At 39.0% G+C, this 27,278-nt stretch overlaps 1 protein-coding gene across 1 annotated transcript in view; it reads right to left on the reverse strand.

The window, feature by feature from the left end:
* Positions 1–423: 423 nt before the first annotated feature.
* Positions 424–27,278, reverse strand: part of LOC103071055 (serine/threonine-protein kinase SIK3-like) — a 189,839-nt gene continuing 162,984 nt past the window's right edge. The window contains exons 5-7 of the mRNA XM_007446914.1: positions 24,114–24,275; positions 1,115–1,239; positions 424–576 (exon numbers count right to left, since the gene is read on the reverse strand). Of these exons, the coding sequence (XP_007446976.1) occupies positions 424–576; positions 1,115–1,239; positions 24,114–24,275 (440 nt within the window). The remainder of the gene's footprint in view (positions 577–1,114; positions 1,240–24,113; positions 24,276–27,278) is intronic.

Here is a 27,278-nt window from a genome sequence, read left to right on the forward strand (position 1 = left end):
TGGGGCCCCAGTAAATAGAAATATCATCCTGAAAAAGGGTGAGAGATGAGGTGAAGACAGGGGTGAAACTACTACGATTACTGCTACTATGCGATGGACCTATTAACTTTACACACATTATTTAATTTAGTTCTCATAGTAGGAGCCCTCACAAAACTGTCAGCCATTTATTGATGAGGAAACTGAAGCTCAGAAAGACGTAGTAGTCTGCCACACCACACTGGTAGTCCTATGTAGAGCCCAGAGCCAAACTCAGGAGGGTTATCTGATGCCAAAGCCTAGATGCTCTGTTCCTATAGAACCTTGCCTCTGGAGGTGTCAATTCAGCAAACTGGAGCCAAAAAAGGTGGTTAAATGGGCAACTTATACTCTGTCACTCAATTCCTTGGATAACTTAGCATGTCTAATGTTCCATGAACCCAGTCATAGCTGTGTGATGGCAACTCCCTTACCTGTGGACATAAAAAATGGGATGCGGAACTTTCCACTCAACACCCGGGCCCGCAGATTCTGCAGTGTGCTCCCATCAAATGGCAGGGCACCACACACAAGCACATAGAGGACGACTCCGAGGCTCTGCATCCCAAACAGAGAGCACGTACAATTAGTCACATCAGAGGAAACAAAAAAGGCCATTATAGTATGTGTATGAAGATAATGGTGAGTCATGCACGAGATAATGGAACAAACTTTTTCTTCTTTTTTTATGAGAAATAATATGGGGCATTGTCAAGGCCAATCATCTTTAGAATAGTCAGCATTCTTCTTTGCTTCCAGACATTACTTTTTGGGAACATAACTAGAATTTCTCTCAGTTATGAGAGAAGGCAAGTGGCAACAACAGAAAGAATTTCTGTTCTTGGCAAGGGTACCCATCCAAGCTTGCCCTAGGGATTTTTTTTTTTTTTTTTTTTTTGCAGTGCGAAGGGGGAGGTTGAACTACGTGGCTCAGTCCATAAGACAAAGGTTGAAGAACAGACTGCACCAAGAATTGGGAATTCAAAGAACAGGTGATCAGTTCTAGTGCAGTACTACGTGTTGTCCAGGATGAGGACAGCTGTCATCAGTCAAGGGTAACTAATACTATGGGGTATAAGGGAAGGCAGTCACATACCCAGATGTCCACTTTGGGCCCATCATATTCCTTTCCTTCAAAGAGTTCAGGTGCAGCATAGGGAGGGCTGCCACACCAGGTCTTTAGCAGCTGCCCAGGAGTGAAGAGGTTACTGAAGCCAAAATCTAGAAAGACAAATGGATATAACTCATGTTATCTTTACCCAGTGAATACTAGTTTCTAGTCAATAGAATAAAGGTTCTGGATCCTTAAGTCTGAATATCAAACACGAAAAGAGAACCTTTAGAAATTATATAACCAGCTGTTTAAATTTAAAGTAATAGTGAAATAGAGATACAGATGGGCTGGAATGCAAAAGACACACGGTTAACTAAAAGTAAATATGATTGGTTTATGTCAGCAAAACCAGCACCGTTTCCTTCATAAATCTGGACTGAGTGAGGTGAGTGGTATTTATTTACGAACAAAAATAAAATTGGATAATGATTGATATTAAGACCACGTCAGAATCGGTAAATACATGTTAAGTCTACTCACCTGGACCCAGGATTTTCAGATTACTTTTACTTCTTATGACAAACACATTTACGACCATTAGAGATATAGTGAACTTAACAATTAGACAAAGTGACTTTATTATCATTAAGGTGGCTTATTCAAAATAAAGAATATGCAACTTATTTACAAACAAACCACAAACACTTAATATTTTAAGTTCAACTCCTTTCGTGCTTCAACTTCCCCCCTTCATTTCTCCCCCTCCCACTGTCTGAAGAGAGTTGACGGGAGATAGGAGGGGTGCGGTTTGGGGAGGAATACCAAAAGAAAATGAACAAGGATGGCAGGCAAAGGATAGAGTCTCGCTGACTTATAAATACTTTCATGCACATAGATATTTAGAGGAACAACGTGCAGGTATGACAGGCTAGAGCTCCCTCCTGCCCCCAGGCCTACCACATTCCCATAGTCCCAGCAGCTGAAGACTCTGGGCACCTCCCTACTCTCGGAAACACTCCTCCCTTTCCTACTTTTACTCTCATTGACAACTCTGCCCCCTTTTGCTATTTGCTTTTCTTCTTCCTACCTTCTCCAGAAGGTGTTTTCTAGTAAAGCATGCGCTGATTTTGACTATCGCTCCTTGCCCTTTATTTTCTCAGGGCCAGCTCTTCTGGTCCCACAGCTTCCACTCTCATTTGTTTGGTAATGATTCTCCAAACTTGTATCTTTGGCCCTGGTACCATGCTTAAGTTCCTGACAAGAACTTCCAGTACTTGCCTGGGAAGAAACATCTCAAACTCCCCATTTTCCAAAGGCAAATGTGCTCTTCCAGCAATGTTCCCATGTTCATTCATGGCACTACCTTTGCGTCACCAGGAGCACTGGAGTCTTCGCTCCTTGCTCCTTCTCATCTCCATTTCAAACCGGAGGTACGGCTTTTACTGCTTCCACCCTGTAAGTGTGTCTTGAACCTACCTCCTTCTTTCCAGTTCCATTCCTCCCACCTCAGTTCACACTCTTATCATCTCTGACCTCGACTGATGCTCTTGCTTACTACCCTCTATTTCATTTCCCTCTAAGCCACCCATTCATAGCCCAGTGAACGTGACACAAATCACATCGTGCTGCCTCCTTGCTCAAAAACATTCGGTGGCTCCCTTCTGCTTACAGAACAGTCTAGCTCTCTTAGCATTGTCACTTAAGGTCCTCATGACCCAGCTCCACCCAACCTTTCCAACTCACTCCTAGCCATTCCAGCATCACTAGACTATGCATAGCTTGTGTTTATGTGCCTCTCTTATGCTACTTACTCTCCGTGCCATGCTTTTTCCCCTCCCTGCCACATTTGAAAGAGCACTCATTTTCAAGGCCCAGTCAAATATTACTTCCTGTATGAAGCCTTAACTGACTCCCACCACAAAATACCAGGCCAGTGGCTTCCTCCTCTGTGCTTCCATGGCCCTTTGCTTATACCTCTACAGTCCAATTACAACTCTGCCTCATGCTATACTTAGTTGTATTATCTGTTTATACCCTCCACTAGTTAGTAAATGGGAGGGATATCATTTTATTTATCTTAGTCTCCACACCGTGTTTTCATACATAGCAGGGACTCAAGAAAGGGTCACTAAATTAAACTGCAATAAAACTGCAATAAAATCACTGGGCCAATCCTCTTGTCACCTCCTGGCTACTGGAGCCTTTTCATACTGACTGGCAGCTGGCCAGCTACTAGAGCCTCTACCTCCCAGCCAGCCCTCCTAAAGTTATAAAAAACTTAATGATCACAAGGGGCTTAGAGGTCAGAGCCATCATCAGAATCACTATAGCTACTTCAAGGAGAGAAATCCAATACTCTTGTTCATCAATGCAAAATAAATGCCTCTTCTGCCAAGTCTTCCTGAATCTCCTATAAGAAATGTCCTCCGCCTACCATCTCTGCACTCCCTTATTACTTTGCACTTCTCCTTTATTTTGGGTATTTACATATATAAATATCCTATTCTTCTAGCTCCTTAAAAATATCCTATCTCTCTAGTAGAGGTCTACCCCCTCTCTCCCTAGTTCCTTAAAAATACCTGTTTCATCTCTGACTCTCTCACATTACCTAGCATACTCTTTAATTTAAACACAGTAGGTACTTAACAAATGTTAACTATGAGTGCAACTGCAATTAAAGCCCTACCAACTAACCTACAACTTTGGAAACCCAGTACTTTTAATTTATAAGTTAAAGTCTGCATGCACTGAAACCTGTTTTCCTTAAGAGACTGGGGATAGGTTGCTAAAAATCCCAACAAATGAGATTCAGCAGAGCAGGTATCTTTGGGAATTATCTAGAAAGAGGGCTCTTGATATATCTTTTAATTGGTTGGCAAAGACCTTCACCGGGTCCTTTCCCACGACTAGCCTTCTCTGCAGAGCGAGGAAGATGTGCTGATGGAGTCTGTAATAACTAATGGACTCTGACACTGGTGTGATTGGATAGCAAAGTCCAGAAGAGTCATGGAGTATTCTGCTTGTGTTTTGAATGGAGAATGCAACAGGGCAGGCAATGAATTAAAACCACTTGATTTTAAAACTTCCTAATAAGCAGCTTAAAGTACATAGGAAATCTGTCATTTTGAACAATGAATGCTCTATCTACAATTAGTAACCTTTGTATGATTTTACTCTGTCGGGCAGGAGAAGGCACAGACTTAATGGCGCGAGCTTGTTTTTTAGCCTACCAAACAGGAAATCTTTACAAAGGAAACAATATTAAAGAAAACCATCTTCAGCGATGGTTATAGGCTTAGATTGCTATTAGGTGTTTATATGAGAAATGAGTGTGCAGGAATGAATGACATGATCAGGGCCTGACATCTAGAGATGCCACATCGGGGGAAACACCTGCTTCCAGAGCATGTTACAGCCACACAGCTGCCCTCAACAGCTAGACCCAATGACTGACAGCAAGATTTCAGTAAGATTCAACAAGAAACCCCCCACCAGCAGCTCGCTCCTATTTCCTATTACAGAAAGCAAAAACTCTTTAGTCTTGTAAACCTGTCATGGGGTCTCCTCTAATCATTCCAAGTATTGTTCTTACTCCTAACCCTAAAGTGTTGCACATTTAAGCAAAATTTATTTTGCCATGCTTGCTATGACACTTGTTGGAATGGACTTGTTCATCTTATTTTGGCTCAGTAGCTGAGCCAAATGTCTTTCAGTCTTTACTAAAGCTTCTTATTCCTAATGTCTCTTTCACAGTCTCCAAGTTCCTCCATTATCTTCACTCATGTATTTAACATGTACTTCTGGAACCCTTCCAATCAGTAGAGCAATGTGTTGGTTCCTACGAAAGAACCAAAGGCAGAAAAGATATGTTCCTATGGAAGGACTCAAAAAGAAAGCAGAACTTAAGTTGAGTGGATTGGAGCTAGAGAAGCAGAGGGGGATATGGAAAGGGTTTTCTAAGTGGTGGCTGGGCAAAAGCAGAGTAAAGGCAGATCATTTGGAACTAGTGTGCTAAGTTGAAGCAACAATAAAGAAACTGCCTGGGTATGAAGTAGGGTTCACCAGAGGTATATGGCAAAAAATAACATTACACAGTAGCAACAGGCCAGACAAAATATAGCTTTAAATGATAGAACAAGGACCCTAGATTTCACCATGTGGACTTTTCTTTCTTTCCTTTTCTTCTATTTTTCCCAAGTTTACAAATTTTATTAAATTTCAGATACAAAGAATTTGATTATGAATTAATTATAATCTTTGGTTCCTGGCACATTCTCACCATTGCTCCACATGTGGCCTGCTTTTATTTAGACTTTTTTTCTATAGCCTTACTATATAAAATTCACCCATTTAAAGTGTACTTGCAGTGGTTTTTAGTGTATTCATAGAGTTGTACACCATTACCTCAATCAATTTTAGAACATTTTCATCAACCTAAAAGGAAACCCTGTACCAATTAGCAGTCACTCTCCATTTCTCCTCCCTCAACTCTCCCAGCAATGCCTCCGCCCTAGACAATCACTAATCAACTTTCTGTCTCTATGGATTTGACTATTCTGGACATTACATAGAAAAGGAATCATACAATATGTGGTCTTTTGTGACTGGCTTCTTTCAATTAGCACAATGTTTTCAAGGTTCATACACATTGTAGCATCTATCACTAGTTCATTCTTTTTTAATTGCTGAATAATATTCAATGGTAACGACACACCACATTTTATGTATCCATTCATCAGTTGATGGATATTCAGGTTGATTCTTTTTTTTTTTTTTTTTTTGGTACTATGAATAATGTTGCTATGAACATTCACATAAGTTTTTTTGTGGATGTATGTTTTCATTTCTCTTGGGTATATACCTAGTAGTGGAACTGCTGAGTCATATGGTAACTCCATGTTTGGTCTTCTCAGGAACTGCACAAACCATTATCTGAAGTGGCTGCAACACTTTATATTCCCATCAACAATGTACAAGAGTTCCAATTTATCCACATCCTTCCCAACACTTTTTTTTTTTTTTTAAATTTTTGGCTGCATTGGGTCTTCGTTGCTGCACGCGAGCTTTCTCTAGTTGTGGCAAGCAGGGGCCACTCTTCATCATGGTGCGCGGGCCTCTCACTATCGCGGCCTCTCTTGTTGCAGAGCACAGGCTCCAGATGCGCAGGCTCAGTAGTTGTGGCTCACAGGCCTAGTTGCTCCGCGGCATGTGGGATCCTCCCCGACCAGGGCTCGAACCCATGTCCCCTGCATTAGCAGGCAGATTCTCAACCACTGCGCCACCAGGGAAGCCCTGTTCACTTTCTTGATAGTGTCCTTTGATGCACAGAAGTTTTCAATTTTGATGAAGTCCAACTTACCTAGATTTTCTTTTGTAACTTATGCTCTCGGTGTCATATCTGAGAAATCATTGCCTAACCCAAGGTCACAAAGATTTACCCCTACGCTTTCTTTTAGAAGTAGTTACTTATTTTTCGTTATGCAGTGAGCACCCCTGAACCCACCACCCAAACAGAAAACTGCTATCTTAATAATTACATCTAATCATAAGCACTACCCATCCCATCCCCTGTCCTCTTCCAACCATTGATTTTCAACCCTGTGTATACATCAGAATCACCAATGTATTTACAGTGATCCACAAACCTTACTTCAGACCTACTGGATCTCCTGGAAATAATTTAGACATCTGAATGTAAACAGATAAAACAACTCTTTCCAAAGAGGTTTGAGAGCCACTCTTACAGTGATGAGTCGTTAGAACTTCTGGTACGGGCAGATGCAGTAAAATTAACCTGAAAGCAAGACTAGATTAAGTGTGACGTGAAGTGGAAGGCCTGTGAGAAAGCAGAAACAGTGAAAATGAGAAAGACAACTCAAAAATTATTTTGAAAAAAGACTGGACAGTACTTGAGGACAGATAATAATACATGGGATGAAAAGGAGTGAAAAGTAGAGAGTAGTTGATTTGGGAAGAAAAAAATTTTTTTTGGTCATGGATTGAGTTTAAGAAGGGGCGAAGAAATTCAAGCGAAGATGTTCTGATGAAATGAGCTGTAGTAATGAATGGATAAAAAAGTTTTTTGAAAGAATAAGTGGAGAAAAAAGGATGGCTGGGAATCAAGGCTTAGGAAACACCCATAGGTAATTCCTATGCTATAGGTGCAGGAATAGAAAGAAAAAGGAGCAAAAGGGAGAGAGAAATATATCATTCTAATAAGAAAGCTGAGAGAGGAGAAAAACATTTCAAAGAAGGAAAAGGTGGTCTGCAGCATCCATATAATGTCATCCAAGTACTATGCAACTTTTATCTGAGGGAAAACTGTATCACATGTAATTACTCGAGACTAGAAGTGGTATAATTTCCCCTCAGAATTTTTGTTAGTTAATCTGTCTTAATGCTAAGTCATAGGAATGAACAAAGAACATAACCTAGATTCATTATGAATCATCCAGAATGTCACACCATGAATAAAATAAGGCCTTTCTTACTAAGTTGGATGACAACCAATAAATAATAATTCTGAACTATGAGTAAATTTGTTCAGGGTACTTAGAAACGAGCAATGTGGCCACACAGCTGAGTGGCAAGGACCCTGGAGAGCCAAGTATACTGGGCTGCCCTGCTTCATCTCAGTGCCACAGTTTTCCCATTTGTGCAGCACTTTGAATTCTGTGGAATAAACAGCCATTTTTCAAGGGACACTCTGTCAAGTGCTGTGTTTTGGTACCATGTATTCATTATCTCATTGAGATGAGCGTTATTTTTGTTTTATGTCTGGGCAAGTGAGGGTCATTAAGTAACATGCTCAAATTTAAAGTTTAAACAAACCCCAAAACTTACTAAGAACAAGGCCCAGCCTATAATTCCAGCCTGGATGCCCTCAAAGCCCACATCCACACTGTGCTTTCAGCATCAGGTATATGTTTATATTTAGGTAAATGTACATCCCATAACTATTTTTATACAACTTCCAAATTCCTTAGGTATTATATTCTACTGTTTTTCATCTTCTTCTTGACTGCCAACGCTTTGTTCTGCTTATGTAATTCCCAAAGGCATACAGGGCTTGAGACATACTGCTTCTTTACAAGTTGCTTTAAAAACAGTGCACTGAAAAGAAGAGTAGGCACTGTATATCACTGAGGAAAGGATGAATTTCTCAGTAAGTGGCATAGGTACATCTGATTTTCCATATGGGAAAAAATTAAATAGGACACCTTCCTCACATCATATCCTAAAATTAATTCCAGGTGGATCACAGACTTAATGTAAAAGGTAAAACTACAAAGTTTTTTATAAAACAATAAAGGAGACTATCTTTATAGCCTTAGGGGATGGAAGAATTTCTTAAACAAGAAACAAAAGGCACAAATCATAAAGGAAAGGATGGTAAATTCAGTTACATTAAAATTATACTAAAATGTCTAGGCCAGGAAGCACATGAGAAGCTGCTGAACATCATTAATCATTAGAGAAATGCAAATCAAAACTACAACGAGGCATCACCTCACACAAGTTAGAATGGGCATCATCAGAAAATCTACAAACAACAAATGCTGGAGAGGGTGTGGAGAAAAGGGAACCCTCTTGCACTGTTGGTGGGAATGTAAATTGATACAACCACTATGGAGAACAGTATGGAGGTTCCTTAAAAAACGAAAAACAGAATTACCATATGACCCAGCAATCCCACTACTGGGCATATACCCAGAGAAAACCATAATTCAAAAAGACACATGCACCCCAATGTTCATAGCAGCACTATTTACAACAGTCAGGTCATGGAAGCAACCTAAATGTCCATCGACAGACGAATGGATAAATAAGATGTGGCACATATATACAATGGAATATTACTCAGCCATAAAAAGGAATGAAATTGGGTCATTTGTAGAGACGTGAATGGATCTAGAGGCTGTCATACAGAGTGAAGTAAGTCAGAAAGAGAAAAACAAATATTGTATATTAACACATATATGCAGAATCTAGAAAAATGGTACAGATGAACCCATTTGCAAGGCAGAAATAGAGACACAGACATAGAGAAGAAACGTACAGACACCAAGGGGGGGAAAGCAGGGCGGAGGGTGGGAAGAATTGGGATATTGGGATTGACATATATACACTAATATGTATAAAACAGATAACTAATAAGAACCTGCTGTATAAAAATAAATAAATAAAATTTAAAAAATAAAGTCTGTCTTGCTCATAACAAAATTATACTAAAATGTCTATTCATTGAAAGAGAGAGTGAAATGAGAAATCACGAAATGAGAGAAGTTGTTTGTAACCCATAAAACAAAAGACTCGGGCTTCCCTGGTGGTGCAGTGGTTGAGAGTCCGCCTGCCGATGCCGGGGACATGGGTTCATGCCCCGGTCCAGGAAGATCCCACGTGCCGCGGAGCGGCTGGGCCCGTAAGCCGTGGCCCCTGAGCCTGTGCATCTGGAGCCTATGCTCCGCAACAGGAGAGGCCACGACAGTGAGAGGCCCGTGTACCGCAAAAATAAATAAATAAATAAGACAAAAGACTCATATCATTATTGAAACAAAAACTCCTATAAATCAGTAAGACAGACAACCCAGTAGAAAAATGGGCAAAAGACTTACTTAAGCAGACACTTCACAAAAAGGGCCAAAGACATGAAAAGGAGTTCAGTCTCATTATTAAAGACAAAATTAAAAACTAAAACCACAATGAGATAACCATTACACACTCACCAAACTGACAAAAATTATGATGTGTAATAATACCCAGCACTACACACTACTATACAGAAGTGGATAGCTAATAGGGACCTACTGTATAGCACAGGGAACTCTACTCAATGCTCTGTAATGGCCAATATGGGAAAAGAATCTGAAGGGGAGTGGATATGTGTATATGTATAGTTGATTCACTTTGCTGTACACCTGAAACTAACACAGCATTGTAAATCAACTATACTCCAATAACAAATTTTAAAAAGAATACACAGCACTGGTGAAGACATGCAGGAATGGGAACCCTCACACAAACTGACACACCAGTTTAGCATCACCCAGTAAAATCTGAAAACAGACATATAGTACAACCTAGCAACTTTACTCCTCAGTTTATACTCTTACAAGTTTAAGAATGCACATTAATGTTTAACAATGCAATGTTCATCGCAACTGTTAGTAAGAGCTCCAAACTAAAAGCAATCCAAATATCCATCAATGGATAAAATGGAAAAGTAACTTGTGGTATACTTCTGTCATGGAATACTAGACAGAAAAAACTGCGCCACAACTACTGAAGCCCGCACGCCTAAAGCCCCTGCTCCACAACAAGAGAAACCACCACAGTAAGAAGCCTGCACACTGCAACAAAGAGTAGCCCCACTCACTGCAGCTAGAGAAAGCCCACGGACAGCAACGAAGACCCAATGCAGCCAAAAATAAATTTTAAAAAATGATCCACATCAAAAAATTAATAATAAAAAATAAAAAGGGATAAAGGTATGAGAACTCAGAGCTGCCCTTAGAGAACAGCTAAGAGGGTAGGAACTGGGAGTTACTTGCTGAAACAGGAATCCCAGTGAAGTTTTTGTTGAAAACAGCAATAATCCTATTTGAAGAAGAGCAAACTATGAAGATGTGATATATAATGATAGAGTTTAGAGTTGTAGTTAAAAACAATTTAAAAGTAGTAAATATATATATATATATTTTTTTTGCGATATGTGGGCCTCTCACTGTCGTGGCTTTCCCGTTGCCGGACGCGCAAGCTCAGCGGCCACAGCTCGCGGCCCAGCCGCTCCGCGGCACGTGGGATCCTCCCAGACCGGGGCACGAACCCGCGTCCCCTGCATCGGCAGGCGGACCCCCAACCACTGCGCCACCAGGGAGGCCCAAAAGTAGTAAATATTTTAATGATATATAATTGCTGTCATAATATAAAAGCAGTTAGGTATAAATGATAAGCAGTTCACTTGCTTAAAAATATTAGTATTAGTGTTATACTAATAAAATAACTACTTCTCAGTAACTCATATTAAGAGACAAAGATGGCCTACATTATGTTATGGTCTGAATGTGCCCCCAAAATTCACATGTTGAAATCCTAATTCTCAAGGTGATGGTATTAGAACGTGGGAGCTTTGGGAATCGATTAGGTCATGAGGGTGGAACCCTCATGAGTGGGATTAGTGCCTTATAAAGGAGGCTCCAGAGAGACCTCTAGCCCCTGCCACCATGTGAGGACACACTGAGCAGGCTCTAGCTATGAACCAGGAAGAGGGCCTTCACCAGAAGGCAGTCATGCTGGTGCCTTGAGCTTAGACCTCCCAGCCTGGAACTGTGAGCAATAAACTTCTGTTGTGTATAAGCCACCTAGTCTGTGGTATTTTATTATTGCAGCCCGAATGGACTAAGATGCCTTACTCATAGTTTAAAAATCAATTTTTGTCTATACTGTCACTGTCTCCCCTAACTGAACAAGAGCTGCTATCAAAGAACAACACTGAAGAGACTTAGATTTTCCTTCTTTTCCTTCCATATGTCTAACTTAAGATAAACAGGCTTGATATACTAGCAAATCAAAAAACATGGACGGCCAGAAGAGAGGGGAGGGAAAAAACTCAAAAAAAATGGGATAGTAAAAAACAGAACAAAACAAAACAAAAAAAACAAAAAAAAACATGTAGGTAACTGAGAGTTAACCTAATCTTGGCAAATCTTTCTGATAAATAATCTTAACTCTCCCCTAACTAAAAGATATTTTTTTTCCTGCTTATAACATTTTAATTATTCAAATTCCAGAGGTAAGACGCCAGTGGATGGACAGAGCCTAAACATGTCTTTATCACCTCAGGCACTCTGTATTCAGCCACTATTTTCTTTTAGCTTTCCAGAACCACCGTCCTAAGGAATACTAAAGTGCTGCATGGCCCCAGCTCATGTCAGCCCAGGATGGTTCTAACCAGGGGGCACAAGTAAAATAAACTACAGCATCACAAGCTCACACGGCGGCATCACAAGGCAAAGGATGGAGAACGCTGGTGCAGTACAAAGGGAAACGCAGAAGCAGGGCAATGTCCACAAGAATAAAAAACGAGAACAAGAACAACAAAAATAACACAGAAACTTAAGGCAAAGAAGAGAACAGATTCAGTGCATGTTCAAAATGATAAGTATATAAACTCTGTAGTTTTGAAGTGTACTGATAATGTCAAAGAAAGGAAGGGGGGGAATAAACACAAATTCTTGATAGGAAGTTCTATCAAGAATTTCTGTGCTCTTACAACAATATGGGAGAGACTAAGTAAATTATGTTATATCTATTTGATATGCAATCATTAAAAATGATTACATGGAGCAGCACAGGGAAAATATTTGACATACCATAAAGGATAAAAACTACACGTGAAATTGTACATACAGTGACTATAGAAAAAAAAAGAAATGCATTCAAAATGATAATGCTAAGTTTTGGAGGTGAGATTCCAGTTTGAGTACTTAAGAATCTTTTGTTGTTCTTTAAATTTCCTATAGTATGCTTATATTATTGCTTTATTATTCTGTATTAAAATTTTTTGTTTTAAAAATAAAGACTTGAATGATAACTAAAACATTGAGCAGTTAGTTTCAGAAAATTCTCAGGTACAAAGATGCCATAAAGATACTTTATATCCCTTCCTCTTTATTTATTGGCAACAGGAAAAAAACTATGACCTACAGAATCAACATTAAAGTGATGACTATTCTAAAGAGTTACGGAAGGAAAGGGAGAAACAAGAGAAGAAACTGGTTGAAGTGAATACTCACACCCACACAACAGAAGCCATATGGGTGGAGTTGTTCTCTTCATGTGGCCTATGGTCATTTATTTCTCCACTCATAAGTGGCTACTAACATAATTTGTTAGGTCTCTTTTCCAACCCCCAACACCCTGGTTGGTTAGCATTTGTCTGCAGGCTAGAACGGTATCTTACAGCCCCTTAATACAGAGCAGCAGACTAATTGGAACCATATGTCTGTCTTCTAGGGATGGTTTAAATACCAGAGCTTTACTATCCATTTTGAGACTTGAAATCCTTTGTTCTAGGCAAGATCAGGAGGCTGGGGCTATACGCAGCAGTGATACTGTAGCCCTAAAAGTTAAGTATATCAACAACTGGGTATGTCTATGCGGCAAGGGGAAAGAGGGAACGGGTGGCACAAATTTAAAAATCAGGGCAACTGCAACAGGAAATTTTCTTACTTGGCCCACCACCTCAGAGTAATACCCTTGACTTCTTTTTTGGCTGACCAAGGAGCAACCCCAAGCAGATATAACAGATTAGGTGCAGCCTGCAGCCAGTTCCAAATGTTCACAGTGTCTGTGAAGGTAATACCGTAGTACAGCTACAAGGGGCAGCCAATCCCTTCAGGAGTAACTTGTGCTTTATTTCACTTCCTTACTGTGATAAGTAAGCAGCTTGGAAGTACGGGGCAGAGGAAAAACGTGAAGTGGGAAAATACTTACTTATCCTAAATAAACCACCTCACCAGAAAACACCGAGACAAGATCCTTCCTGGTTTTTTTTTGCGGTACGCGGGCCTCGCACTGTTGTGGCCTCTCCCGTTGCGGAGCACAGGCTCCGGACGCGCAGGCTCAGCGGCCATGGCTCACGGGCCCAGCCGCTCCGCGGCATGTGGGATCTTCCCGGACCGGGGCACGAACCTGTATCCTCTGCGTCGGCAGGCAGACTCTCTACCACTGCGCCACTAGGGAAGCCCCTTTCCTGTTTTAAAATCTGAAAGCTTCTGAGGACTCATAACCCCAATGCTGCACTTGCAATTAAAGACAAAGATCAAGAATAGAAATAATTTAGGGCCCTGATTAACTTCTCAGTGGACTAATAAGTACGGGGTGTGGGCCACAAGCTGTCAGGTATTCTAGCTAGAAATGACTTGACGAATCAAAGATCAAGACCTGTAAAAGAACACTTTATAAACAGGATTTAGACCGTTATATGGACTGTTAAGAAACATGACACGGAAGAGGAACTAACCTTGCTTTTCCTACACAATATTACTAGCCCAGAAATCATGTGACCCAAAAGCTTTATTTGGATTTGAACACAAGAGTCAACTGTGTGAATCTCAAAATACTGGTAGTGACAAAGGATGAGTTTCAAAGTTCCCAGGAGTCTCAATATTAGTTTGCTCTTAAAAATGGGTCTGGGAAGTCCTGAAGTGTTTAGCAATCCCTTCAACCTCTGGCTGAACTTCCTAACTAGGAGCTAATAGAGAAGTAATGCCAAAAACTACTGACTCGCAGCCTGAGCATTTATACTCAAGAGAAATTCCTTCATGGGGGAAAAAAAAAAAAAAAAAAAATCAAGTAATCAGCTGATTTGGGAAGGGGGGCATTTGGTTTAGTTTAAGGAACCAGGGGAGGTCAGAACTGGAGGAGGGGAGAGATAATATTCAGGAGGTTGAAAGAATATATGTACCTTCTTGGTAACATGTTAGGTATTAGAGGACTGTTCTGTTGCAGCTCCTACTATTGCACCATATACAGGGCTCTTCCACAGCTATCACTTAATCTTAGCAATCCCCTGACTCTCCACAACTTCTGAGCAACGTGTATCATACAGCATGACGACTACCTCCGTGGAAAATGAAAGTTTAAAAACAAATATGCTGGAGCAGCATTACACTGGTATTTTCAATGAATGACATGTATTTGCCCCCAAAGTTTTAAAAATATCTTAGCAGTTAGGATCACTGAACTCAGCTATCTTTAAATGAGGTAATAAACGAATCCCCTCCACTCTATCATAGATAGCACTACCCCAACCCTTCTTGTGAAAGGCAAAAACCCCTCGCCAACACGAGATCTTTTAATCAAACTCAGTATTGAGCAGATGTATAAAGGAAAAGGTTATAATAAGACCTTTTCTATAAGACCTACAAACAATATTCACTGGAATTCTTGAAAACATTAATGCATACTATTGCAATTATGATTCTAAAGTGATTCATATCACTTAGAAAAATAATAGTCCAATCATTCAATCAAGTAAGTTTCTAATCCTGATAGGTGAGCACCCTATACAAATTTTTAGTGTGGCTTTTATAGAGCATAGTGAATCAAGGTCCCCTTAACTTCTCAACAGAAACTAAAGATACCAAATGGAAATACAGTATATAGGTATAACAATAATATTTTCCAAATTAAAAATTAAGGCATATGGTCTGATAAGCAGAAGACTACTTTTGGAGAAAAGAAGGTATGATCACATATAAGATTCTCAGTTGTCACCTAGAAACTAAGCAGGCAAGAAAATACCATCTTAGGTTAAAGCTAACAGAATAGAATAAACATAACTCAAATGAGAGGAAACATCTGAACAGTAACCCACCTAAAAGGTAAGGTGTAAATATGCTAATAGGAGTAGGATACGCCCCAAGTTTTTGAGGGACCATTAATGCATCAAGGGGCAAACAACATAATCACACATCTAACTATATAATTATATGCATAAATTGAGTTTTAAGCAGAAGTTTAGGGGCAATTGGTATGTAATAGAGGAGAAGGGCTTTCCTGAAGAAGAGTCTATCAAGAGCTCAGAGAATCTCTCAATCTGATTAAAAAGATCAAGGTCATATTAGGACTAGAATGTAAAGAAAACTAACCTACTTAACTGTACAGGTATCCGGTGTTTTCCAACTTTTTTCACTCTCAAACTTCTTTCAAAGGAATATATTATCCTAAAAACCTTGCAAGAAAGAAATTTTTAAAATAACTTTGTCATTTTTATGTGATTTATGATAAAGAAGTAATTTAAGTAAAATATTTTATATTAGTACATTATTAAAATTGACTTAAAAGTTCATTATAAATAATATTTATATTTATCAACAAAATGAAAAGGCAACCTACTGAATAGGAGAAAATATTTGCAAATCATATATCTGATGAGGGGTTAATATCCAAAATACATAAAAAACTCATACAACTCAGTAGCAAAAAAACAATTCAATTTTTTAAATGGACAGAAGATCTGAATAGACATTTTCCCAAAGAAGACATGCAGATGGCCCAGAGGTACATGAAAAGATGCTCAACATCACTAATCACCAGGGAAATGCAAATCAAAACACCTGTTAGAATGGCTATTACCAAAAAGACAAGAAATAACAAGTATTGGTGAGGGTGTGGAGAAAAGGGAACCCTTGTGCACTGTTGGTGGGAATGTTCACTGGTGCAGCCACTATGAAAAACAGTATAGAAGTTCCTCAAAAAATTAAAAAGAGAACTACCATATGATCCAGCAATTCCACTTCTAGGTATTGATCCAAAGAAAATGAAAGCACTGGAAATTCCCTGGCAGTTCAGTGGTGAGGACTCCTTGCTCTCAGTGCTGAGAGCCCAAGTTTGATCCCTGGTTGGGGAAATAAAATCCCATAAGCCGTGTGACGTGGCCAAAAAAAAAAAAAAAGAAAAGAAAAGAAAATGAAAGCACTAATTCAAAAAGACATCTGCATGCTCATGTTCATCGCAGCATTATTTACAATAGCCAAGATACGGAAACAACCTCAGTGTCCATCGACAGATGAATGGATTTTAAAATGTAGTATACGTATACAGTGGAATATTATTCAGTCATAAAAAATAAAATAAGATTTTTGTCATTTAAAAAATATTAAATAGTTATATTCACTTTATTTCTTGTTTTTTCTTTTTCCATTATGGTTTATTACAGGATATCAAATATACTTCTCTGTCTATACAGTAGAACCTTGCTGTTTATCCATTTTATATATAATAGTTTGCCATCTGCTAATCCCAAACTCCCAATCCATCCCTCCCCCTTGGCAACCAACCACAAGTCTGTTCTCTATGTCTGTGAGTCTGTTTCTGTTTCATAGATAAGTTCATTTGTGTCATATTTTAGATTTCACATATAAGTGACATCATATGGTACTTGTCTTCCTCTTCCTGACTTACTTCACGTAGCATGATAATCTCCAGGTCCATCCATGTTGCTGAAAATGGCATTATTTTACTTTTTTTAATGGCTGAGCAGTATTCCAGTATATATATATATACACCACATCTTCCCTATCCATTCGGCTGTCGATGGACATTTAGGTTGCTTCCATGTCTAGGCTATTGTAAATAGTGCTGCTATGAACACTGGGGTGCATGTATCTTTTCTTCTCTTTTCTTTTTAAACATCTTTATTGGAGTATAATTGCTTTACAATGGTGTTAGTTTCTGCTGTATAACAAAGTGAATCAGCTATACATACACATATATCCCTATATCTCCTCCCTCTTGCGTCCCCCTCCCACCCTCCCTATCCCACCCCTCTAGGTGGACACAAAGCACCGAGCTGATCTCCCTGTGCCATGCAGCTGCCTCCCACTGGCTATCTATTTTACATTTGGTAGCGTACATATGTCCATGCCACCCTCTCACTTCATCCCAGCTTACCCTTCCCCCTCTCCATGTCCTCAAGTCCATTCTCTATGTCTGCGCCTTTATTCCTGTCCTGTGGGGTGCATGTATCTTTCTGAATTATAGTTTTGTCCAGATGTAAGCCCAGGAGTGAGATTGCTGGATCATATGGTAACTTTATTTTTAGTTTTCTGAGGAACCTCCATACTGTTTTCCATAGTGGCTGTACCAATTTACATACCCACCAACAGTGCAGGAGGGTTCCCCTTTCTCCAAACCCTCTCCAGCACTGGTTATCTGCCGACTTTTTAATGATGGCCATTCTGACTGGTGTGAGGTGGTACCTCATTGCAGTTTTGATTTGTGTTTCTCTAATAATTAGCGATGTTGAGCATTTTTTCATGTGTCATGTGTGTCAACTATGTGTACCTGAAATGCCTTTTTAATGAAGGTACATTAATTTTTCATTTGTAAAAGCTCCAGTCTTAGGAATAGGATTCAGAAGAGAGAATTTTCCAAACTCCATTTTCCCAAGGGTCAATATACATTAAAGTTCCTTAGCCCCTGCTAGTTGAGGGTCCTATACCATTTCAGGGTGAGAGCACAAGGGTGAGGCGTTATGATTCCTAGGCTCTACTAGGACCCGAATGTGGGAAAGTCACATGGCCTCTCTGGGTCTCAATTTACTACCCATCAATCAGGGAGGTGTACTGAAAGATTACCTAAACAAAGGGTGTTAGGATCATGACATAAAATTTGGGATTGACACAATGAATATTCGTAACTGCTTTTTGTGACCTGTCAGGGACATTCTCAATCACCAGGCTATGGAAGGGGTCTCAGAAATCCAAGGTTTCCAATCTTTGTTTTGAGATACAGATATGACTGTATCTTAGCACATTCATACTGGCGGTGAAAGGTCAATAGACTTACTGAATGTTTTAGTTTCTCACTTTTAAAACATGAAGTAGTCTAGATCTCACTGCATTAAAGGTCAAAAATTTCCACAGTACCTCAAATCCACGTGCTGTGGAAATTCTTTCCAAAATTATCGGCTTTGCTGTAGCTGAACTTCAGATCTTTGCTGTCTACTGATTGCCAACTAAAACAATAACACCGGAGTGGAAACCGTCTCATGGAGACCATTCTGGGAGTCGACATTTAAAGAAAAAAGTTTCCAACTTCCTTAGGTTAAAAAAAAAAAGTTTCCACAATTTTCAAAACATTCTCATAACGTCTGAGTATTTCAAATAACTTTGCTTCAGGGAGTAAGCCAGCTACATTTAGGCAATCTTTTATAAATACAGAAATTTCTCTAGTAAATTTTTCAGGACAAGAATTAAAATTCCTTTTAAATAGCAGTGCCATCAACCATTAAAAATAAGGCAACACCAGTTTGATAGCTTAATATAATCCATCAATAAGAAAACCTGATTTCTCTATTTCTAAACATATCTCTGACTGGAAGTTCCCTCTTCCTGGCCCAGAGATGTGACTGGTTACCCAGTCCCAGAAATTCCTCCTCTGCTCAACATCTCTTGTATTTGTTGCCCTTTTCTTCCTTCCCATATCCACTGCCACCACCTGTATGCAGGATTTTACCATTTCACAGCCTTTTAACTGATCTTCCTATTGCTTTCCTGTCCCCTCTCCCTACTCCCACCCTTTTTTCCTTATCCACCCTGAATCTGATTTATTAAGCCTGGTATTCAAACAATTTCACAATTTAGTACAAATACCTCCCCTTCCTGCCTTCTCAGGCATGACTCCCCTCCTCGATCCTTCCCTCTCACCAAGCTTTTCTGCAGATATGCTGTGTGCATTCTACTGCTGCCCATGCTTCTCCAACTCAGCTTCCTGCTGTAACCAAAATAAAGCCCCAAGTCCTCACCATGTGCACAGGGCCCCACACGAACTGGCCCTTGCCAGCTCTCTCATCCCATCTTTCCACTCCCGGCCTTATTTAGTATCCTCAGCCATGCTAAACTTTCTCTTACCCCCTAAATATGTTGAATTCATCTCTCGCAGGCCTTTGCCTTGCTCTTCTTTCTGTTTGGAAGGCTCTGACTATCCTGGTTATCCTCTCACAAGTCGTTCTATCAGACTACTCGATATTACCATTTTCACAGCCCTTATGAGAGCTTGTTTATGTGTTTACTGTCTATCTTTCCCCATCAGAATGTTAGTTCCGAGGGACTATTTTATCTGCTGCTGTATTCCCAGTGTCTGCACACAGCAGGTGCTTTACTAACATTTGCTTACCGACTAATCCTACTGGGATTCTCTCCTTGACACCTATCCTTAAAGAATTCTATTCATCCTTTAAGACTCACCTCAAGTGCTATATTCTCAAAAGGGTGTTTCTGTCCTCATCACCACTGTGTAAAGTTCAGATCAACAAAGTTACTGAGCACCTACTACAGAACAGGTACAATAAATGGGATATGCTTACAGTCCCTGTGGCATCTGTAATCTAATGAAATTCTGCAAACTAAAGTGGTTTCTCCATCCTCTGAACTCCTGTGGTGACTGGACTATACAATTAACGTGATAATGAATCATGATGTGCTCTGTAACATCTCTCCTATTGTATCAAACTGCAATTTGGTAGCTGTTGGCCATGCTGTCACCCAGGGATACAATCGATGTGCTGAGAGAGCCATGTTGTGCCTCCTCCATCCCGAACATGCTCCTTTGTGGATGCTCACACATCTGAGGCACAAAGTGAAAGGTTAGAGACCAAGAATCCTATTCTTTTCCCAGCGTTGAACTCTCTACATGAAAGCAATTTGCATGAGCGCTCTTTATAAGAAATTCAAACTTTTAGCAAGTTAAAGGTGTTTTGGAAACTCCAGTGTTTTCGAAACAAGACACATTTGCATGACAAATACGTTGAAATTAAATGATATACGTGAAAATGCTTTGCAAAGTACTTTTTATATATGTAAAGCATAATTTTGGTGTTATTTAACTTTTCAAAGTTCTAAGCATTTGCTGCCCAAATAGACTGTAAATTCTTGAGGGTGGGAGTCATGTTCTTAGCCTTCTTTTTTCTGTTCCATCATACCGGAGCAAAAAGCCTTTGTTAAGAACAGTGAAGATTATAGATAGCCACTACAAATTCTTCGTTCCAGACTTGGCAACTGTGCCTTTCAGAAATAAAATTCTTTATTCTGAAAACAATCAATGCTTATGCTGGATTACTAATGATAGAAACATCTTTCAAATAATTCTACAGAAGACAGGTTTGTGACCAGCATTAAGAAGAAAGCATTAAAACCAGAAAAAAAAAAAAACCCAAAGTATTCACCTGGGCTTCATTCTCTCTAGAACTAGCACTAGAACAAAAATTCATAGGTAAGAATTTAATCACAAAAACTCTTAAACAATGGAATGATGTTGAATCTTTTAATATCTGTAACTGAAATTTAACTCTCGTGTCCTGGGAATACATATTCACTTGAAGAGGGCTAACATGGGCTTTTATAATAGCTAGATTTTTATAGTAGTACCAAGTATTACATGTAAATTGTCACATTACTTCATACAAAAAGTAAACATAAATTCCTGTAAACACAAACATCCCCTGAACAACTTATTCAACTACTTTTGAACAGGATGCATAATCTTTTCATCAAAACCACTAGGTAAATATTGGATAAGGAAAACATGAATTCCTTAAATTTCCTGATCTGAATTTTTATTAATTCCAAGTTAATTTGCTACTATAACATATATGATGATTTTTAAAATGAGGTGCTTAAGACTAACAATATTTTAAATAAAATAAAAAACCTCTCATTTCTCTCTCATGTGTTTCTTTCATAAACAGTAGTTTTTTCTTCCTGAGATTTATAATAATTCATCAAAAAGACTACTGAAAAGATCAGGGATCTGAAAGTTACTTTTAGCTTTCAGAATAAAAAGTTGATTTCATTACTTATCTGAACTTATCCCATCAGAACCATCCAACCTACCTCTCTAAAATTAGTCATGCTGTAGTCAGCTTCAACTAGAAGCGTTCCTCCCACTGGTCCATTAAGTTCAAAGAAGGCCTGGCTGATGAGAACGGGTATTCTATCCAATTTATGTGTAGGAAGGGAAGTTCAGGCAATGACTGAGAAACTGAGTAATGATAGCATGTAGGAAAGAATGCAAACAAAGACAATGTCAGATACTGTAGCAGAGCACAAAACTAGGGGTGCTCATTTATTCTTTGCTTTGCTCTGAGAACAAATAATAAAACTGCAGACTTTAGGTTAATGAAATAAAAATCTTGACAAAGTATATGTATTAATACACAGAGAGCCCAAGGCTGGCTGTCAGGACCCCGAGGAGTCTGTAATTACACACCAACAGGTAGAGACTCATATTGTGACTGCATGGGTTTGTTTTTAACTATTAACAAAGAAAAGTATTTAAAAATCTCCTTACCCAAATATTTGTCAGTAGAGTTTCTAAATTCAATTATCACCACCCCCTGCTTTTTAAACTTGGCTTCTCAATGCAAAAACTAAAAGCCATACAAATTTCCCTTAACTAAATCAAAATGATTCTAAATTCAAAATCAAGAACCAAGGAAGCATAAAAATTTTTTCTTAGTCTTTGGTCAGTGAAGGTAGAATAAGACTGTAGCAGAAAAAGAGGGCCTTCTTTTTTTTTTTTTTTTGTGGTACGCGGGCCTCTCACTGCTATGGCCTCTCCCGCTTCGGAGCACAGGCTCCGGACACGCAGGCTCAGCGGCCATGGCTCACGGGTCCAGCCACTCGGCGGCATGTGGGATCTTCCCGGACCGGGGCAGGAACCCGTGTCCCCTGGATCGGCAGGCAGACTCAGCCACCGGGGAAGCCACCAGGGAAGCCCTGAGGGCCTTCTTTTAACTCACTACCGTAATCAAAAATCCAAAGAACCCTACAGTAACATTTGTGGCAGGCTGAATAACAGCCCTTCAAAGACATCCTTGTCCTAATCCATGGAACTTGTAGATGTGTTATCTTCTTTTGCAGATGTGGTTAGGTTAAGGATCTTGAGCTGGAGAGACCATCCTGGTTCATCCAGGAGGGTCCAATGTAATCACAAGGGTCCTTACAAGAGGGAAGTAAGAGGATCAGATTAGGAGTGGGAGATGTGACAATAGAAGCAGGAGGTGGAAGTGTGATGTAAGGCCTGGAGCCAAGGAATGCAGGAGGCCTCCATGAGCCGAAAAAGGCAAGGAGATGAATCCTCCAAAGCCTCCAGATGGAACCAGTTCCACCAATACCTTGGTTTCAGCCCCACAGGATTCATTTCAGATTTCTGACCTCCAGAACTATAAGATAAGCTTGTATTGTTTCAAGCCACTAAGTGTGTGGTAATTTGTTACAGCAACAATAGATAATTAACGCATTTTATTATACTTTTAAGGACTGTGAAGCTTAGTAGGTGTTATTACCATTAATTTAATTGAAACTACAATGAATAGTTACAAAAGAGGGTTTGCAATTGTCAGGCCTTTCCACCCTTCCCACCCTTGTGAGCACTGTCAGCATCTAGAGAGCTTTAGAGAATATAAACCAGACGTCAGGGCAAAGGAAAAACATGATTTCATGTAAGATAAAGAAAGCTTCTAATTCCTGTCTACTGTGTACTGAGCAAATACAGAACTCAAAGATCTTACAACTATAAAAGTTATAATCAGCCCAACTCAGATAAACAAAAGGCTAGGTGACATTCCGAGGATGTAAAAGTAGAGCCTGGAAAGTGAGCAGAGTTATGTACACAAGAGAAACTGTCAGAAGAATCAACAACCTACAAGGGTTCACATAGGTACTTTGACCTATAATATAATATAAATTTGAACTCTCAGCTCCCACCCAGTTAAGGAGGGAAATCTTCAGAATTGCTTCTTGCCTAGGCTTTTCAAGACAGTTATATTCTAGCTAAAGTTCTGTTTTCTATATGAGATTCCAGTCCTTTTTTATCTGGAAGACAAGGGACATACATTGCAATACCAAAAACTGTCAGAAAAACCAAAATGGCTTATTTTCATATTTATAGTTTCTATATAAACTGCAGTCACTTTCTTCTATCAATAGGTGGTGAGCTTGTATTGGTTATAGGCAAATGCTGACAGTTTACTAAACTTGAAGTATGAGCAGAGTGAGGCAGTGAAAAGTGCTTTTTTAGGCACCTGTCAGATGAGCAGGTGAATGAAATTTGAGGATAAAAAGAGATGGACTGCCTTTAAACCACTGTAAGATCTATTCTTCTTAAATGATCATAAAACCACAGTCTTAAGAATAAGCATGCTCTATATCAGCAGTGACACAAATCAACCTTCTCAAGTGAAGGTGAGAAGGCACACAATTTTATCCGTTTTTTTTTTACTACTTTATCCTATATTTTATTCCTTATTTAAAAATTACTTTGCTTCTTTCTTCCCAACCTAGTTGCATCCCAAACTACATAAAAAATAGCATCAATGTACTTTGAAAGCTTATTAATTTTCAAGCCACACACACACAAAAATCCTTTTTATAATACTTCTTTCTGAATAGATAAAACAGATAATCCCTTGCTTTAAGAACCTTCAAGGAAAAGCTGCTTCACTCCTATTTCACATCCTCAGCATACTTCTCACCTGCTATTTTGATATTCAGATTGGCATCCAGTAGCAAATTTTCAGCTTTTAGATCACGATGAACAATATTCCGACAGTGACAAAAATAGACAGCTGCGACAATCTGTTTGAACTTCCGACGGGCCTCCTTTTCTGCCATTCTGCCATGGGCCACCAGGTGGTCTGCAGTGAAGAGGAATACTGTCAGTTCTTGTTTTGGGACAGTGGTATAATTTCAAAAGGTAGACAGAAGGAGTGATACAAGCAGGCCCAGCAAATGAATGAGTCAAAGAAGTAAAGCAAACAAATGGAAAACAAGACATTTACAGTCCTGATTTGTATCTATAAAAATTCATTAGTAATGAGCACCCAAACTTCGTTAAGTATAAATCCCATTACACATACATATGCATAAGAATACACTCGCCCTACCATAAGGAAGGAAGAGCTGTGAGGGATGCACGTAATGGTTTTCTTCAAGGATCGTAATGCTCAACACCTTCCTGTGCATATCTCCGTTGCAAAAGATTACATATACACAGCAAACATGCACATGAAGATAAGTATCAGCAATATTTCCTGTGCTAAAGGGTGAGTCAAAAAGCAGAGTCACAATAATCAATTACTTTAGGAAAGAATAGACAGAAATTAGTCATTGCTGAGAGGGGAAAACCTGCTTTATACAGGATTCTGTTTAGGCTAATATCTCTTCTGCTTTCTCAAAGGTTTACAATTTGACATAAAAATGTACTTATTTGGTGACTATTCTCTGGAATGCACAGTAATATGCCCGCGTCTTTACATTTGCATTTATTGTGCTTACCAAATATTTTTAAAACTATGTTATTAATTTTTACAGATAACATCAATAGGAAACCATGTGAAGTTTCTACCACTTTAAATGAAATAATTTCATTGGCTATGTCACTAAGGTATAACAAAAGAATTTACATGTGATAAACTTTTTAATTCTATAAATCAGGCTATCCTCTCTATATTTAAAAAGGAATTGATTGACATATAATCAATGTCATAAGTTCTATAACATTTTTCTAATAGTGGAAGTAGGTTTATATTGAACCAATGACATACATATTCTTAACCCAGTTCTTTATCTGACAACATATACGGATCACGACAGCTGATGGCATTAGAAATGTCAGTGACACAGTTTGCTCTGTTTGAAATCTGTAATAGCTCATCAGCACTATCCTTAAATCAACTGATCTAGCTGGAAAAAAGACACATTTGCCATCATAAGCATCCTGAGATAGTGGGAAAGTGGAAAATTAGACAATATAACTGTATTATTTTTTGTTTTTTAATAGTAGTTTCAGTAATACTAACCAATTGTTTTGGCACCATCTCCATCCCCCATGGGACCAGTCAGGTGTATCTTTTCTTCATCACAAAGAAGAACTTTGAGATAAAACATATGCACCAGTAATGACTGACAAGATTAAGAGCTTAGGACAAGAAATGGAGTGGGGGTGGTTTGAAGAAGAGGGCAAAATGACAATCCATCCACATATCAGATTTTCAAATAATTCAAAGTACATTCTGACCACAACGGACATTAAACTTTGGAGACCAAATACATTAGTAATTTTAAGAACAATGTTATAAGTAGTTTATTTAAATTATTAAGAAAGACCCCTCAAAGGAGTTGTTATAATTGTTAGAGTTATTGATGACCCACACATAAGATCTTTGAAGCATTTCCCTCAAAAACAATCATTATTATGGCCAAGATCACCAATTTGGTAGAAAGAAAGAGAAAACAAGAAGTCTTTAGCTTAGATGTTAAAAGGACTAGGATACAGCTTTCTACAGGAGTTCAGAGGTGGTGATAAGTGAGCTCACACTCTGGTATGTTTAGGATTCTGGTGAGATCTGTCAAATGAATTTCAAACAACACAAGGTCCCCAACTAGGGACAGGGAGTGAATACAAGCTGTTGAAGAACTGGACGTCCATCAGATGTGGACACCATGCTCCACTTGAAGAGGCCATTCTCTCTAACGGTACCTGCTCCTTTGACCCACTATTTCTCTTCACCCAAGGCCTAATTATTCTAATAATGTGCTTTAGCTGCTAAACCTCGTCTAATTAAAGAGCTTTGAAGAGACAGCTATTCTTGAGAAATACAAAAATAAACCCTTATGAAGGTTTACCCTCAGAAGCTCCTTTGGCCAAGCCACCCGTTAATTAAAATGCCCAGGAGACATTCATCTGGCAGTAAATACTAATTACCAGAACACATCAAAGAGCTTCTTAAATACAACAGAATGATTAATTTAGCAATTTCCAAAATAAGTGATTTTCTTTTATTAAAAAAACCTCTTTGTATTTTCTAAGTACTTTGTTTTCCTAAAATGATTGGAAAGTTCTCAAAAATGTTACATAGGTCAGGAGCTGGTAGAATGCAGCCTAGTTCTGTTTTATCTCTACAATGACACATTGGTTGTCCTTGGATGAATCATTTATACTGCCAATATTGCCACCTCTTGATCTGCTAAACAGAAATATATTCTGTTACACGCTATGGCCAAAGAAAGAATAGCATATTCGGGAATAAACTTGTACTTTGACTAAGAGTTATCATATATGACATAATTTTAACTTTCAAAGACATTTAAAAAGCTATTTTTTAAAAAGGTCCACTCATTACTACACAAACACTATTTCAGCATTTGGTTAATAGATCATAAGGATCTTTGTTCAGGATTCTGTAGTGCTTGAAAGTGATTATTATTATACACCAATGGTACTGTTACACGGTTCTGGTTACAAGGTATTTGTGATAGCACACTGGGTAAAATGGCTTAAACTATATAGTACTTTCCCTAAAGATACCTATAGTATCCCTACAGCTAAGAATATAAAGAAGATACACAATTTACTTTTTAAAAAAATGTGTTGTCTGCAAACGTCAGATGTTTCTTACTAGCCATTGTGTTTGATGTTTAAGTTCTCTCTTCTTTGGGAACGTTGTCCTCTTCCCCACATACAGGACCTTCATACTGGCTCAATGTCATTCAGACTTTAGCCTCTGCTTTTATTTTTGCCCATCTTATTACCACCACCACCACCCACCGCCTCCAGCCCCTGTTAGTTTGCTTTCAGTGTAAACCTGCAGGGTCTAGTGGGTGTGCCAGGAAGCCAGCAGCCTGCAGTGGTTTTTGGT

The sequence above is a fragment of the Lipotes vexillifer genome, unplaced genomic scaffold (genome assembly GCF_000442215.2).
Source record: "Lipotes vexillifer unplaced genomic scaffold, Lipotes_vexillifer_v1.1 scaffold1634, whole genome shotgun sequence".
Lineage (NCBI taxonomy): Eukaryota > Metazoa > Chordata > Mammalia > Artiodactyla > Lipotidae > Lipotes > Lipotes vexillifer.